General features: G+C 43.4%; 1 protein-coding gene across 8 annotated transcripts in view; it reads right to left on the bottom strand.

Annotated features, from left to right (window-relative positions):
* Positions 1-16,205, bottom strand: part of SLX4 (SLX4 structure-specific endonuclease subunit) — a 785,402-nt gene that overhangs the window by 676,524 nt on the left and 92,673 nt on the right. Inside the window, exon 2 of one of the 8 annotated variants that reach the window (XM_069646863.1) lies at positions 14,707-15,001. The exons of the other annotated variants lie outside the window; for them this stretch is intronic. Coding sequence (XP_069502964.1) covers positions 14,707-15,001 — 295 coding nt within the window. The remainder of the gene's footprint in view (positions 1-14,706; positions 15,002-16,205) is intronic. 8 annotated transcript variants of the gene reach the window in all.

Raw genomic sequence — 16,205 nt, 5'->3', positions numbered from 1 at the left:
GGCAAAGGTAAGGTAACATCTTTCCTTGTCAATGCCACTATTGGTTTCACGATCATCGAAATGTTAGCGATCCACTGCCTACAATATGAAGCCATGCCAATTAAAACCTTGACTTCTTTCTGCGTATTTGGAATAGGCATATCAGAGATGCTTTCTATTCTTTCTAGTGTCAATCTTCTTCCCTCCTTCGAAAGGAGGTAGCCCAAGTAGGCCACTTCCTTTCGACAATAATGGAATTTTTTCAACACTGTGTCCATGTGCTCCTGAATGTGTCAATAATGCAACTGTACTTTCTTTACAAATTTCTTCTGTGTCTGCTGCTATTAATAAATCGTCTATGTATTGTAGTAATACGCAGCCTGTCGGTAGTTCAAGCATATCTAATTGTTACTTCAAAGCTCTACTGTAAATACTTGGACTTTCAGTGTAGCCCTGCGGAATTCGTGTGAAAGTAAATGAACGTCCTCCTAGAGTAAAAGCAAACAAATATCTGCTATCCGGATGCACTGGGATACTAAAAAATGCATTGTTCAGATCAATCACACTAAAGTATGAAGCAGAGGCTGAAATCATAGTCAAAATTGTAGTCACATCCGGGACTAATGGAAATTGAGGATCAACCACTTCATCCACTCCGCGTAAATCAATTATAAAACGGTAAGGTATATCATTACCTCCTTTCTCGTAAACCGGAAGAATCGGACTATTGCAAGTACGACCAGAAGATTAGTCAATAACGTTTCTTTTAATCAAATCTGATACAATTTATTTCAATGCTTTTTCTCCCTCAGCCGAAATATTATAATGCGGAATATGCGGCAATGTAATTCGTTATTTCAAAACAATCTTTACTGGCTCTACTTTCAAACAACTAACATCATTGTCGTTCACTGCCTATATACAAGCCAGTACTTTACTTAATTCAGTCGGTAGTGGCTTAGATACAAATTGCGATACAGGAGTCTTTTGTGGCGAGATTGTCAAATACACTCCATCAGGAGAACAATAAATGACCGCATTCAATTTCTTCAATAAATTTAATCCCAACACATTTTTGCCCCAATTTTTCATCAAAAGAAATAGGCAAGACTCTGTGAATGGACCTAATGTAATAGGTACTGGTTGTGACACTGAACTAATTACTGGCGTACCTGAGAACCCTACTGAGACATTCTTATGCCCCGACAGTGGTATTTCTGGAACCCGCTGATGGTCAATTGAACATTTTTGTGCACCTGTGTCTACTAAAAAAATGTGCTCCCTATTCCCAACCTTCATTTATACGTAGGGCCCTTTCAGGTCTACGGGAATAGATACTGGTTCCAACCCCTGTCTCGGGCTGTCCTAGTAGTACAGTATATCATCAGATGTAAAGTCGCCAGAGTAATATGCATTGGACTGATTGTCAAAAACATTACCACCATCTGTATTGTTTTGTTGTTGATTCTGTTTCTGGTTCTGATTACCCTGGTTATCCTGATTATCCTGAAATTGTGGCGCTCTTTGGTTTTTATTCTGTCCTTGTATTCCCGGACAACCTCTATTATGTCTTCTCGGAAAAGTCCCATTTCTATTCTGTATATGCAGGCACTGTGCTCGCCAATGGCCTCTACAATAGGCACATTGATAAATACCTTTTGGAACCCCTTGTATATTGGACGTTAATGCAAATTGGACTCTGTATGGTGCGTTCCCACCACCTCTATTATTGTTCGCTACTTGCTATAACAGTACTCTTGTTTTCAAATTCCCTTTGACCCTCAGTTCCTTGTCCTTTTCTGAATGTACTCTGTTTTCACAATACTGGGCCATGTGTAATACTTCACTTTGTGTTTTTGCTTGCCATGCACTTTCAGGTGTCATTATTAAATTTTGGATTTTCGGTAATAACCCTCGCACAAACTTAACAAACAATCTCTTTCCGGGTTCAGTACTTAGATTTTGACCACTAAAATCTGCAAATACTTCTTCAAATCGATTAAAATAATCTGTTGCTCCTTCTTTGCCCTGAAAACAAGCAGTCAATGTATCCCAAACTATTCTTTTATCGGGCACCAAAGTTTTCAATTTCTCTACTATTCGCGATGGTATGGCCAACATTACCTGCGGTGGCTTCTCTCCAGCCTTTCTCTCACTATCTATAAACTATAATAATTATTATTATTATTATTATCATCAATTCTAGTCAAATTCTCCCATGTATCACCTAACATCGGCGCGTAATTTATATTTCTAACCTGTTTCCATATGTCTACAGGAAGAATCACGGGAAACAATAAATCAATGTCACTCAATGTAAAAACAGATGAATTCAAAACAGATTCAATTTCCTTATAAAATCCTGACGGGTTCTTCCTAATATCAGGGATCGTTTGCTTTATAGTATTTACCTCTTGCCTCAAAAAAGGGACATGTACAAACTGGGCGATATAATGAGCTTCTATAGTTCGCGCTGCAGTTCCTCCAGAGGCAGCAACTTTTACTTTCGGGACAAACGTGGGAGGCACCTCTCTCATGGGTAACTGTAAACTAGGAGATTCTACATTTATTCGTCTATTAAGCAACAAAGCTAAATCGAATGAAAAAGCAGTCGTTCCAGTTTCAGGCGAAAATGCTCTTTAATAAATTGTCAATAAACCAGCGGGACAACATATCTTATTCTTCATACATTCATCTTGTAGGTACTCTACCATAACCTGTAATACCTTTCTCTGCATTTCTGGTGTATACTGACTAAATGTATCATGCACTTCAATGGGGGAAATGGCGGCATCCAGCGCATCTCGCGTACAAATCCGCATTTTTTCACTAACAGGTTTCAACGATGGCAAAAATCGTTGCTGGACATACGACATATGCGGTTTATCGTTTTTCAATAATTTTCTATGCAATCGATCAAGTTCTCGCTTAAACACAAATATTCATCCTACGTGTGTTCTCTTACTTTCGTCGCATTATCTCGCAAATTCGAAAGAACAACCAAATCCCACAACTCTTGTGGTACCACTGTATTGGTCAAATCACTCCACATTTTCCCAAAATAATTCCCCATGCATTCTAACAATACCTGTTGTTCACCAAGGCCTCTATGATCAGATATGGAACTTTGCACAGCCACTTCATTGCCATTATCAATATACGTTTCGGGCCATTCTTTCAGTTCTTAAACACTATTGCCCCTAAATCATACTTTATGTACATTTCATGTGCCGGCGACCCTTCGGGTGGCGCGACCTGGCCAGTTTCCATTGTCTACCGCAGTGAAAAAAACTCACTAAACAGGAAGACAATTTCTGAGGCATGGTTAATTCTTACCCTTTTCTTACCATCGGCGTTTGATCTTGCAAGAGCAACACTCAACCAATATCAGGACTTTTAAGAATCGGGGCACGACTCACATAATCAACCAATTCGTCACTCAGGAAGCAATTCGCCCGTATACAGACGCAACCAAGAATCGTTGTGACTGCGCGTCTGGCTCAATCTGCCTCGTGCCAGGACCCTCGCTTTGATGCTCTCTGGGTGCTGCTCGATGATCAGGGGTCGGCTGTGTACAGATCTCCGGAGGAGTCTCTCATGACTTCTACAGGGTTGCCCCGAACACCTTCCGATCCCGGCTCGACGGCTTCGTCCTCGACTCGTTTTTGCCTTCTTCAATTTCAACGTATACGATGGAGCAGTAGTGGGAGGGTCCCTATTCGGGCGCCATTCTTTTCTAGGCCATAAAGACTGCATATGGAAACTAAGGCACAATAACCATGTACTAAAGTGACACGTCAGACATGATGTTCGTTTTCCAAACAAGTCTGGTTTATTTCAAATTATTCTCTGTCGGCCGACCGGGTCTCACCGCCTCACGACGTGTGTTCCCAAACACTGTAAGATGCAAGAGTGCTCAAGCAGCAATATATATATATATTAGACATAATCTTTGTGAAGGCAATTTGATCCACCCACATACATGTCGTACAGGCTAGGGTTCAGTGATTGACAATTATGACACGTTATGACAAGTTATGACAAGTCTTCATTCAGCCTAAACATAGTTATTCTAGCAAAGGCAGCAGAGACAGCTTTCTGTTATGGGGAACATGGAGCTCAGTTGAGCAAGGATATTGTGTTCTTAGCAGGGAAACATTCCTTACTACGTTATCTGTATGACTTGGGTCATGAGCTAAGGGTCAGATAGTTCTAAAGCAGAAAATACCATTCTCCGCGAAGGAGCACCACTAGAGGAATATAATTCATGTTTTAACTGCCTTTTAATACAGCGTTTGAAAGACAACCCGGCACCTGGTCTGCTGATTAGATGCGGCTTCTGCACGCCTTCAAGGAATTAGTGAGAGAGAAATACAATGTATTTCTGCACAGTTTGACATTCCTGTCTGTGTTAGTATTTCAGCATTCAGGCCGTGGCCTCGCACTGTGTTGAGTTTGAAGCATATAATATATTTGCAAAGCGTTTTGACAGAAAAGAAAAAAGCAAATGGCCGACGTTTATACAAAATGGACACCCTTTGGTTACGTTGACGATTCTTTTGTCGCAATGTTTGTCACATGATGCGATTGGTTTCAGGTCAACATACTATACATAACATTCCATTATAGGGTTACTTTTCTGGTCTAACAGCATCACAAAATATGGTGATTAGAATTTCTGTGGCTCTCCTTACTATCCACATTACATTGTCCTGGGAAAGGATCTCTGGCAACACATGCTCAAAACCTGCCTTACAGCCAAGAGGCATACAAACCACAAGTTTTACTCCCTAAAAACAGGAAAATGTAACCAACAAAAATGTGAACCAATCAACATATAAGAGCCTGCACTCTCCTTCTACCAACAAAGCTCCACTGATCTTTTCGAATCAGTGACCAGCAGAGCAGTGGCATAGGAAGGAACTGAAATACTACTGCTCGAGCCCAAAACGAATGTTAAGGGGAAAGAACATATTCTAAATAAGCATAATCTATCCCTATTGGCAAAGCCCATTACTGTTTTACTCCCTGAAAAATAATATGATTTCAAGTAGGGAGTACAATCTTATCAGAGCCCTTCTTGCAACCCCGACATAGGAAGCGAAGTGAGAGGTCCCATAATATAGCCCTCCCTTCCTCACCACAGGCTAGACAAAATTCAGGAGGAGCCTCACTGGTTTTTATGGAGCCTCATTAAAATGATTCACTTATATTTGCCTTTTAAGTTAACAGCAGCAATACTTATACTATAGGTACAACATAGTGAGTGCCTTTATCCATAACTAGGTGACCCTCTTCTGCAATTTCCTGTTATCACTTAAACACGATGCATTGGGATGCTACAGGCAATAAACGCAGAACACATGATTATAATGAAAAGCCCTCAGCAGCTGAGCATAGAAAGAAAAAGAAGGTTCAGTTTCCGAAACTGCTACTAGTGCTTCCAATCATTAGCAAACAAACACCACATTTCTTTCACTATACTGTCCTGCCGAAATGTCCGACTTGGTTTTTGAATGCTCACCCCCAAGGGTTGTTCTCCTGTGCCTTTCCCTCGTACCCTTCCCAGGCTTGTTTGCTAGCTTCCAATCCTAGTGAACATGGCTCTGGAAAAGTGAGGGATTGTTTCAAGCAAACACTAGCTGGGATTGTTGACTACCCACAATACTTGGCAAGCAAAATGTATTTAAAATCTCATCATGCATTTTACATTGGCAACTGAAGAAAATGTCATGAATATGCTATTACATCATTATTTTATAGTCCATACAAGATTTTTTGCAACATACCCAAATCCTAATATTGTTAGGTAGAATTATACAAGTGCTCAGCGAAAACGTTTTTATACAGCAGAGTTAACATATAATTTGGTAAGGACTACTGGAAAACTTGAAAAGGATGCAGAGTGTATGAAAAGCATTCTAGTTGTTTCAATACCTTCTGCTCTATTGCGATGTATGAGTAATTCCAGGCATAGTCCATACCCATTATCCCTTGCAGGTCAAGTAAATGATATTGCAATGTTGCTCTCCATTTACAGGGTAAGGTTAGAAATGCTAAAGCAGGAGACACTCACTGAGCATGACATTTGTCAACTCAAAATCCATAGTGCACAAATATTTGAGTTTTATAATGTGTTAACTTCCAAGTGTACCACTTCAAAGTACTTGTGTAACATATGTACAAAGAATAGAATCATTGGATGAGGTTAGACGTCCAATTAGCCGGCTTACTTACAGACAGTATCCGATATTTCAGCTGGAAGCTAGGTTACATAGTGTGGGTCGGTTTTGCTAAGGTGCCATGAGTAACAGAAATTATAATACTTGAACATTATTCATATTACCACAAACATAAAACAAGTGGATGCAGATCAATTTTTGGTTACCTTTCGCAGAGTCAAGGTTGTCCGGTAATATCTAAAAGTGGCCTGGGGTGGACGTTAGAGTCATACGGTATAGTCAAGCATAGGAGGCGTGGGTGGGGAGGGAAGGTTATTTGATACTTTTGTTCAGGCATTTCTTAGTTGGATTTCCTGTACACTGAGACACTTCTTCATATTTGTTTTGAACCTTTACAGGGTGTATTCTGTTTTGGGGGTTTTAGATTTTGAAGGTCACGCTAGGCATAATAGGGTGATGTAAATAGAGTAGAACAGAATATAAGGACTAGTTAGAACTAAATGTCAGGTAACTGCTGTGGCTTCTGCCTTATTAATTCTTGAGAAGGTTAGAATAGTCTATGTTTGGTGCTAAAATTCTTCTGAGCGGTACCCGGAAGGAAGCTGGGCAAGCGCACATGCACACAGATTAGGGAAAACATTGGCCTGGGGAATCCAGGCCTTAGTCTGTGGAGGCAAAGGAGAAGGGAGAAGATAAGATGGGGGTGGAGGGAAGCAGATGAAATGCCACAAATATAAGGATAGGGTGATGTAAACGTGAAAGGAATGTTTTGTGGCAGTTTCCATACATGTCAATCAAATTAGGTGGACCATAGATCAGTATAGTAGAAAGGAGGGTCTGTTCTAAGCATGTTTGGCATCAAAGGAATTGACTATGTGAAGATATAAAAGGAGCAATAGGTAGTTAATAACATGTGGTGTTTGGCTGTGCAATGGGCTCTAGGTGTGCTCCAGCTGCATAGTGAAATCATGATTTTTTTTCATTGTGATTATTTATTCGAATTTATCAGCAGGGAAACCACCAGAATAGTCATTTAAGGGCTGCCAAGCCATGGAGACAGATGTGGCCATATCTAGAATAGACTGTGTAAAAGGTGAATGTATTTGGAGAAGAAAAGGGTAGGATGGGCTGCAATGGATCTGTGGATGCATTCTAGGTTATGTTGCATACCTGGTTCTCAGAAAGAGTGGGTGAATAATACTCTGATTATATACAGTCTCAGAATTGTGACACAATACAGATCAGGATTCTTGTTCTGAAGACTATGTGTTACATGGCTGTACCACCTAAGCCTTTGTCACACCTGTTGCTTGTATATCACTGTCCTAGCGAGGCCACCTTCCAGCAGTCAGCAGCCGGGAGGAACTCTTTCGGCAAACAATGCAAGCGCCAGGGGACCTAGCAAATATCACCAAAGGGGCCTTGAGCCCAAAAAGCCACTTCTATAGTAGGGGAATTGGGTGCCCGTCAATACACTTCTAAACGAGGGTGGCTTTCAAAGTGACTTTTCGCTTCTGACGGAACAGCCCTTAGGCTGCTGCCCAACCTATCAAAGGGCCCTTATAGCACACCTTTGAGGACATCTGGGGTGTTGTGGAGACTCTGTCCCTCTGGAGAAAAAAATCTACATATAAATCACCACTTTACAGCCACCTCCCTGAGCCACGTTGCCTAGCTAGGTCAACAGGTGGCAGTAGGGTCAAACGAAAAATTGCTTAGTTTACTGCGCAAGCAGCTTTTTGTATGTATGGCACTGAACTGTCTTCTGTCCCCTGGCAACTCTCTTAAAAACACAACAGGTACGACTCGTATGTAAAAAAAGGTGAATTTCCTATTTGACAACTCCCTGAAAAATGGGTAAAAGACATCGAGCACTGGCTCAGCAGTGGTCAGGCTTGTAAACCTTCAATAGTGCTAAGGTGCCATTGTGAGCCTCTGTATGTTGAAACCATCCCCAGTAGACCAGTCAGGCAAAGCCCTTCTATGTACTCTCAGTGGGCAGGTTCTATAAACAGGAGAGCTGGAAGGAAATATGGGCAATTTTAAATGAGGGTTGGTTTTCAACCATGGTCCCATGGCTCCTCTGCGAGCAAAGCTCAGGCCGGGGTTCCTGGAGGTTCTTGAGGCCTGCTAGGAACTTTACGAGGATGGTTATATTAGTGCGTGTGCCAGGACTCCTCTTAGGCTGAGGCTTATGGGAGTTAACCTGCATAAATGGGCCTTTGTATATCCTCCTCAAACTCGGCTGAAGTTACCTTGTCCCTTTAATAAAGGGTACCAATCTGTATTCTTAACTCTCTTCAGGCTCGCCTATGGAAGCAAATTTTGGGGTTGGCTAACTCTGTGCCAAATACTTGCATACGCATAAAACTTGATCTCTCGAGCTTATCAGCTCGATTCCTTGTGGCATCAATTAAATGCATATACTAAAATGTTGGATCCCCCCGAAATTCCATCCATGTGGAATTTTCTAGGATGCTGGCTACACGGAATCCACAATCAGTCAATCTTTTTAAAAAAAAGAATGGATTATGCGTGACAAGGCATTAACATCACGAAAGAAGATCTGATTAAACGTGCGGGGTATTCCAAAATAAAGTAATATCAGATGGATTGGGTTGATTCTCAGGAAGAAATTGGATCTTACTTGTCTTACCAGGAATTTGCTTTACACACACATAAAGGGTTACCAAGATTGATTTATGTTGAGTGTTTTCCTGATGCAAAAATACGTGACATATACATGCGGTTTCGCATGAATCAGTTACATTGCAAAGAACGCATTAGTCAGTGGCTTTCCTTTAATTTAGAGGGATGTCGCTTTTGCAATATAACTACACAAAAAGAATCCATCAAGCATTTGGTCATTTATTGCAATCATTTTGAGAATGACAGAATCGCTTTTTTGGGGGACAAAAATGTGAATAATACAGAGACATCACGGGAAATGTTATGGGTCATGAATAATCCTCACAAATCATTGATGTGTGCTTTGGGATGGCTACTCTTTAAAATCGAAAATTAATTATTACAAAGAATGAACTGTGTTGTAGCTGAGTAAAATTTATATATTGTTATGTGTCATCCAATCAATCAAAAAGAGTGGGCTTTGAGTTGTTTAAGAAAGCGTGTACACTAATAGGACACTCTCGCCATGAATTACACAGCCTGATTTGAAAACGCTTTCCTTGCAATGAAATGTTTCTGTCAAGTTGAATAGCTGCTAAATTATGCTTGGTGATTCATGTCATGAATGATTTTAAATTGAGATGGTGGAAATTTTATATTGTTTTTTGTTTAGTTGGGTGTATTTGCTTTGTGATATGTTTTTATTGTGTACGTTATTTTCTCTGATGGTGTGAAATGTTTTTTTGTAAACTAAAACACACGGTATTAATAAAAAAATAAGAAAAAAAGGGCACCAATCAAATCTTAGGTAAAGGAAGGGGTCTAGAGACACTTCTACAGATTATGTACAAGCCCCTTTTTATTAAGTGAATGTTGCTCCTGTGTTTTTTGGGGGGGTTTTGGCGAGTGCTACCTTCCAACTTATTGGTGCTTGAACATTCAATATTACTGAAAAACGACATAACGAAACAATACATAATACAAACTGACATAACATGACCTAACCAGCTAGAATGAATAGAAACTGTCATCTATAAAAAATATAGACAAAAGGAAGGGATTAATAAACACATACAAATTGGAAATAAAAAAACAGGCAAAAACTTCCTTTAAAAAAAAAACCTCCAAATTAGTTGCAAGACTGCAATTGGGGCAGAGAAATTAAAAGAAAGGAAAAAAAGCAGAGGAAGTGGGTATGGCTTAAATGCAGCGATGGGGGATGACTTGTTCCTGCAGTTTAAAAACACACCACAAGTCGTGGCATTACATGACACAGTACAGCATATCAAACCCAAGCAAGCATTGCATTTCCAGACAGGACAGAACACCGAAGAGAGAGTATAGTGAAGTCACATTGCAAAAACATGCCATAGATTAGCACAACAAACAAATAATGTAGCCTGCTAAAATTTACCTATATGTGTGTTTACACACATACCTCCCTCACACCCAAACAGACACACTGCTTTCAGATTTGAATGCTGCTGTTCTTCTGGGGATTGAATGCTGGAATTATGGGACATAAAAGCCATGAAGCAAGATCCCCTTTTTGTGTTCCAAATATACTCTTGAAATATACTCAAGAGCCTCCAAAATGAAATACAGGTTGAGCACACAATTGTAGAATTAAGTCAAGATTAGTTCTCTTTAAATGTGTGGCTGAGTGAGGTCTTTCCTTAACTTTTCAAAACACAACTAATTCGAGCCTCACCACCCAGCTAGTATATGAACAGACCTTAAGGACGTAGTTGAACTGGGCTGAGTCCTCTGAATAAACTTCATAGTTTTAAGGCACATTTCGGCTAGTTTCCCCAATAAAGTCATTATAGAAAATGTGGGCAGTTTAAAGTGACAGATTATGTAATAGAATAAACAATTAAATTCAGACGTTGCTGGCTACTGGGGTCCCACACAGAGACCCAGGGCTAAGTAAAAAGGCAGGAGCCCGTGCCACCCCTCGCTGGGACGCTACTTCCTGGACAAGACACCCCATTACCCAGGGTCTCTAACAAAACACTGGGGAGACAACCCTGTTCCTCAAAAAGACCCACACTCTTGAATGAGTGATGGACCCGGAAACATAACTGCACCTGCTGACCTTGGAAGCACCATAACTCGACTCATATGAGCTGGAAGGAAGCTCTATCTAGATACCAGTTCCAGGCCAGCGACAGTGAGATGGCGTCCGGGGGCCTACCCGCCACTACCCCCTACCCCTGATCTGGGAGCAATACAAAACAACATTCAGATGATCCTTGAGGAGATTCGAGGGATACGAACGGACATGGGGGCCAAACTGGCGGACCTCACAACCAAAGAGACCACGCTGGATAATCGCATGGAAGGGGTCGAGAATAATCAGCTCTCCACAGCACTCTTGGAAACCCAGATGGAGGTAAGGTTCATTGAGGTACTGTGTCGGGAGGAAGAAATGCGATTCAAGGTCGATGACATGGAAAATAGGGAGAGAGAAGGAACAACCTGCGCATTTTTGGCTTGGCATAAACGGAGGGTGAAAGCCCGCTTGGTTTGGAAGGCAAGGTGCAGGACATTATAAAGATGATCATGGGTCCCGAGGCAGGCGAAGAGATCATACTAGATAGAATTCACCACACCGGGGGGAGGGGAAGGAAGGGCCTTCGCTCGGTGCTGGCTCTGCTACACTATTACAGAGACAAAGCAAGGATCCTGGACAAGGCCAAAAATCTTAAGACCATACAATATGGGGACTCCACAGTGGCAAGGCGGGTAGGGGTGGGGGAAGGGATGTGAGGAAAAATATTTGAAAGGGGTCAGCCTGATCAAACTATGGTTCTATGCACCACAATGGGCTTCAAATTGGATACATAGCGGAGTGTTTCCATAAGACAGATTCAAGGACAACAATGGATAAAGGAAGGATAGGCACACTGAATGTCAAAGGCTTAAACTCCCAGAATAAGAGGTCCCTGACTAATAACATGTTCCGCAAACAACAATTAATGGTCCTCTTCCTACAAGAAACTCACTATAGACAGGGAAGAGAATCTATGATAAATGGGAAGGAGATTGGAAGGAATTTTTGGGCTTCTCACAGGAACTCGAAGAAGGAGGGGGTGGACATACTCTTGGGTAAGTCGCTTCACCTCACAGACGTAGAGACCAAGAGGGGCTTTGGGGGACGGTTTCTTGGGGTAAAGGGCAACTGTGAAGGCGAACGGATCACATTAGCAACTCTATATGCACCCAATGTAGGGCAAATACGGTTCTTGAACCAGATTTTCGGGGTGATGGACGAGTGGGCTGAGGGGGCTGTGATACTCAGCGGCGACTTTAATCTTATAAAGGATCCCCAACTAGATTGGTGGCCGGCAAAGGGAGCGGGGACCAAGGGGACAACCAAGGATAACATCGCCCTTCTAAGGGAACACTACTGGGTAGACGTATGGCATAGATCCTGGCCAGGCCCGGGGGGGGATACACCTTTGTCTCTCCCCCTCAACACACATATACTCAAATTGACCTCCTGTTAATCTCTCAAGAAGATTCCCTAAAGGAAGACATGATAGCTTACTTTGAAACAAACAATAACGGGGAAATCGATATGGTGATGGTTTGGGAGGCAGCAAAGACAACTTTTCTAGCTCCGTGAAGACCTGAGGGCAATGCGAGCCAGACTCGACCATGAGGGGGGGTGGGGGATGACCGAGAAACCCTCCTAGGTGAAATGCGAGAGAAGAGACAGGCATTACATACATCCCACCCACGTTCTTGGAGGCACTGATTGCGGTGATACCTAAATTAGGGAAGGACCAGATGGACTGTGGCTCATATAGACCCATCTCCCTCTGAAATCTAGACGCCAAGATCTTCACCAGAATCCTGGTGACACGGTTGGAGAGATACCTCCCCTGCTTGATCCACCCTGATCAGGTGGGGTGTGTGTTGAACAGGCAAGGCTTAGATAACATTCGAAAGACCCTCCATGTATTGAACTCGAGGGTGGTCCGGGAGGAGGGGGCTCTGTTCATAGCCTTGGATGCCGAAAAGGTCTTCGACAGGGTCAGCTGGGCCTTTATGGGGGAGGTCTTCTCGTCCCTGGGAATGGGACCTAGGTGGCGGGGTTGGATGTCGGCTCTATATTCTGCTCCCTCGGCCAAAGTGGGGGTGAACGGGATGGAATCAGGGGCGTTCCCCCTTGGGAGGGGTACGAGACAGGGCTGCCCTCTGTCCCCCCTGATATACGCACTGGTCATGTAACCCTGGGCGATTTCAGTTCGCAGTGATAGATGGTGTTAGAGTTGGAGACTTGCACTGCAAGATAGGTCTCTTCGCCGATGATGCATTGCTTTACATTACTAAGCCGTCTCAGACGGTGCCCGGGATACTGCAGAGCTTAACACACTATGGGGATCTCTTTGGACTCAAAGTCAATTATGGTAAATTGGTGGCGTTCATGGCGGGTACCCTGCCGGATGCAGTGATCGATTATGTAAGGGGGCTCCCCTTTCAGATCACGACGGACGGGTTTCGGTATTTGGGTATTCAAGTGACACATAACCCAGACAACCTTTTCCCTAACAATTTCGTCCCCCTCTGGACTGCGGTGAAAAGGGACATGGAAAGGTGGGCGGGATCGGGACTGTCATGGATGGCACGCCTTAACTTGGTGAAAATGGTGGTTCTCCCCAAATACTTATTTCTGTTCCAGATGCTCCCAGTCCAGGTGTCGAGGACATTCCTAACAGAGGTAAAACGAGCCCTCCTGAAGTTTCTCTGGGCAGGCAAAAAAAAACACAGGATTTCCTATGATGTACTTACTAGGCCCAAAGATGATGGTGGAGTGGGGTGCCCAGATCTGGACACATACTACAGGGCCTCCCAGTTGAGAATATTGGTGGACCACTTCACCCCAGGGAAAGAAAAACAATGGGTAGCCATGTACAACAGGTTGCTTGCCCCGGTAACGTTCGATGAATGGCTGTGGGTCCCCAGAGCGCGCATTCCTAGAAGAGTCCTGCAACAGCCAGTACTAGGTGTCTTATGGTCGGTGTGGAAGGAAGGGGGTTATTTCCGGTGGCTTACGACATGGCCCTCCCCATTGAACTGCATCTGGGCCCCTCCCATTTGGTACAAGATAGTTGATCCAGGTGCGTTTCAACAATGGTATGAGGCTGGTCTCAGTAAGGCGGGCCAAATGTGGGTGGGAGGTTCTTTCATGTCTCTGAAAGAGTTAGAGGCAGCCCTGGGACTGAACAACCTCTCACCGTTTCGCTATCTCCAACTTAGGGGGGTGCTCTCTGAACCATCATGGGGGGATACTCCTAGAGGGGAATTAACTGATTTTTAAAAACTTATTTCCAAGCAGGAGTCAAGGGGAGTAATATCCCAACTCTACAAGCTCCTCCTTTTCTCAGTCCCGAGAGACACCACCGGCGAGGACACATTGGGGGAGGGATCTAGGGGGAGAAATAGATGATAAAAGATGGTCTATGATGTGCAGACGTGCCAACCGATCAACGGCCTCGCTCCACTTCAGACACCTCGCCCTCAAGGTGTTGCACAGGTGGCATTATCCCCCACAGAGGATTGCCAGGATGAGGGTGGGATACGATCCTCACTGTTGGAAATGCAGGGTGGAGAAGGGTGACTACATAAATATGTGGTGGAAATGCCCACTGGTCCAGGTGTAAAGGGGGAAGTACTGTCTTGGATTAAAGGGGTCGATGGTGTGAGGAGGACCCTATGCCCATGGCTCCTTCTCTTTGGCATAGATGTGGAGGGAGACCAAGAGGGGACCCAGGGTCACATGCTGCAGGTGATGTTGGTGGCCGCAAGGTGTTGCCTAGCTCAGAAATGGAAAAATCCATGTATGCCTGGGGAAAAAGAATGGGTCACCAAAATTCGGGCTATTTATGACATGGAGTTCTTAACACACCTGCTGGATGAATCCAAATCAGACATCGAAGGCTTGTGGCTCCCCTTCTTTGAAAAGTACAGACGCCGGACTTCAGATGGCAAAAGAACATATGCGGGGGAGTACCCCGGATATGGTAGACAGCTGCATATCGTAACTTGTTAAAACAAATTGTCATGGGGAACGTGGGCCATGGAGTGGAAATAGTCAAGCCAAAGACTCCAGTGTGCAATTGAACTGAATGCAATCCTGACTGTATCCTGTGACACTGTTTGTGGCTCCATAGATGCTGCGGATATTCGTGCTTGATCTTCGGCTGAGGGACAGAGATGGGAGGGTGGGGGGAAAACTATTGTTACAATGGTATTTTGAAAAAGAAAGTTGACTTGTATTGCAAGATGTTATAATATGAAAATGCCAAAGACCCCAACAAGATAAAGCAGGTAAACCTTTCCCACATGGAGTCCCCCAAAGCCCAACAAGGATGGGGTAACATACGCTTGGAGGGTGGTTCTAGGAGGACTTGACTGTAAAACTGTAACACTGCAGCTGCAAGAAAACTCAGACTCTAATCTTGGCTTCTGCGTTTGACGACACTGCCAGATCATGTACAAATAACATCCCCTCCTTGTGGATCTTGCCACATACCTAAACTTGTCATTGACAGGAAACAGTGATACACTATTGAGACAGATGAACAAGTTACTTCTTACCTTGCAACGTTCTTTCGATGGGATGTTGCTTCGACGTATTCCTTATCTATGATATCTGTATCTCCAGCTTGCTGGCCTCAGAATTTTTTTTTCCCCGTAGAGGGCGCTGTGCGTCGACGTCCGTCGAGTAGGTGCTCCTCGACGGCCACTGTATCGACGCCGACGTCATCATGCCTATAAATGGCCACGCGCAGCGTCCGTTGCTCAGTTCCGTTTTGTAGAGTAAAGTAGTTATTGTATGAATGGTTACTACCCTTGAAGGAGCGTAAGCTGCAACCACAAGGGAAATGTTACTGCAGGGATGGATGGGAGGGGCGATAAGGAATACGTCGGAGGAACATCCCATCGAAAGAACGTTACAAGGTAACTTGTTCTTCGAAGGGATTGTGTCCTCCGACGTATTCCTTATCTATGATAGACTCCCATAGCAGTGGTATGTGATTGGAGGCGGGAGTAAGAGATGCCATATTACCCTTTAAGAATGAACAGAGTGTAACACAGCTTTGCCAAATCTAGTCTCTTGACTAGAGGAGGAATCCAGGCTATAAAATTTGGTAAAGGTATGTGCGGACGACCATGTGGCAGCCGCACATATGTCTCTAATTGGTACCCCTCTTTGAAGAGCTGAGGATGCTGCGATACCCCTGGTCGAATGAGCCCTTAGATTTTGAGGGGGCTCTTTCCCTGCCATTTTGTAGCATTCCAGAATGGCTAAAATAATCCATCTGGAGATGGTTTGTTTGGTTATTGGTAATCCTAACTTATGTCCTGCGTAACCTACAAAGAGTTGGTCTGCTTGTCTAATTT

This window comes from Ambystoma mexicanum, chromosome 2q (genome assembly GCF_040938575.1).
Source record: "Ambystoma mexicanum isolate Mex_15411 chromosome 2q, UKY_AmexF1_1, whole genome shotgun sequence".
Taxonomy (NCBI): domain Eukaryota; kingdom Metazoa; phylum Chordata; class Amphibia; order Caudata; family Ambystomatidae; genus Ambystoma; species Ambystoma mexicanum.
This window is presented reverse-complemented; position numbering and strand designations above follow the sequence as displayed.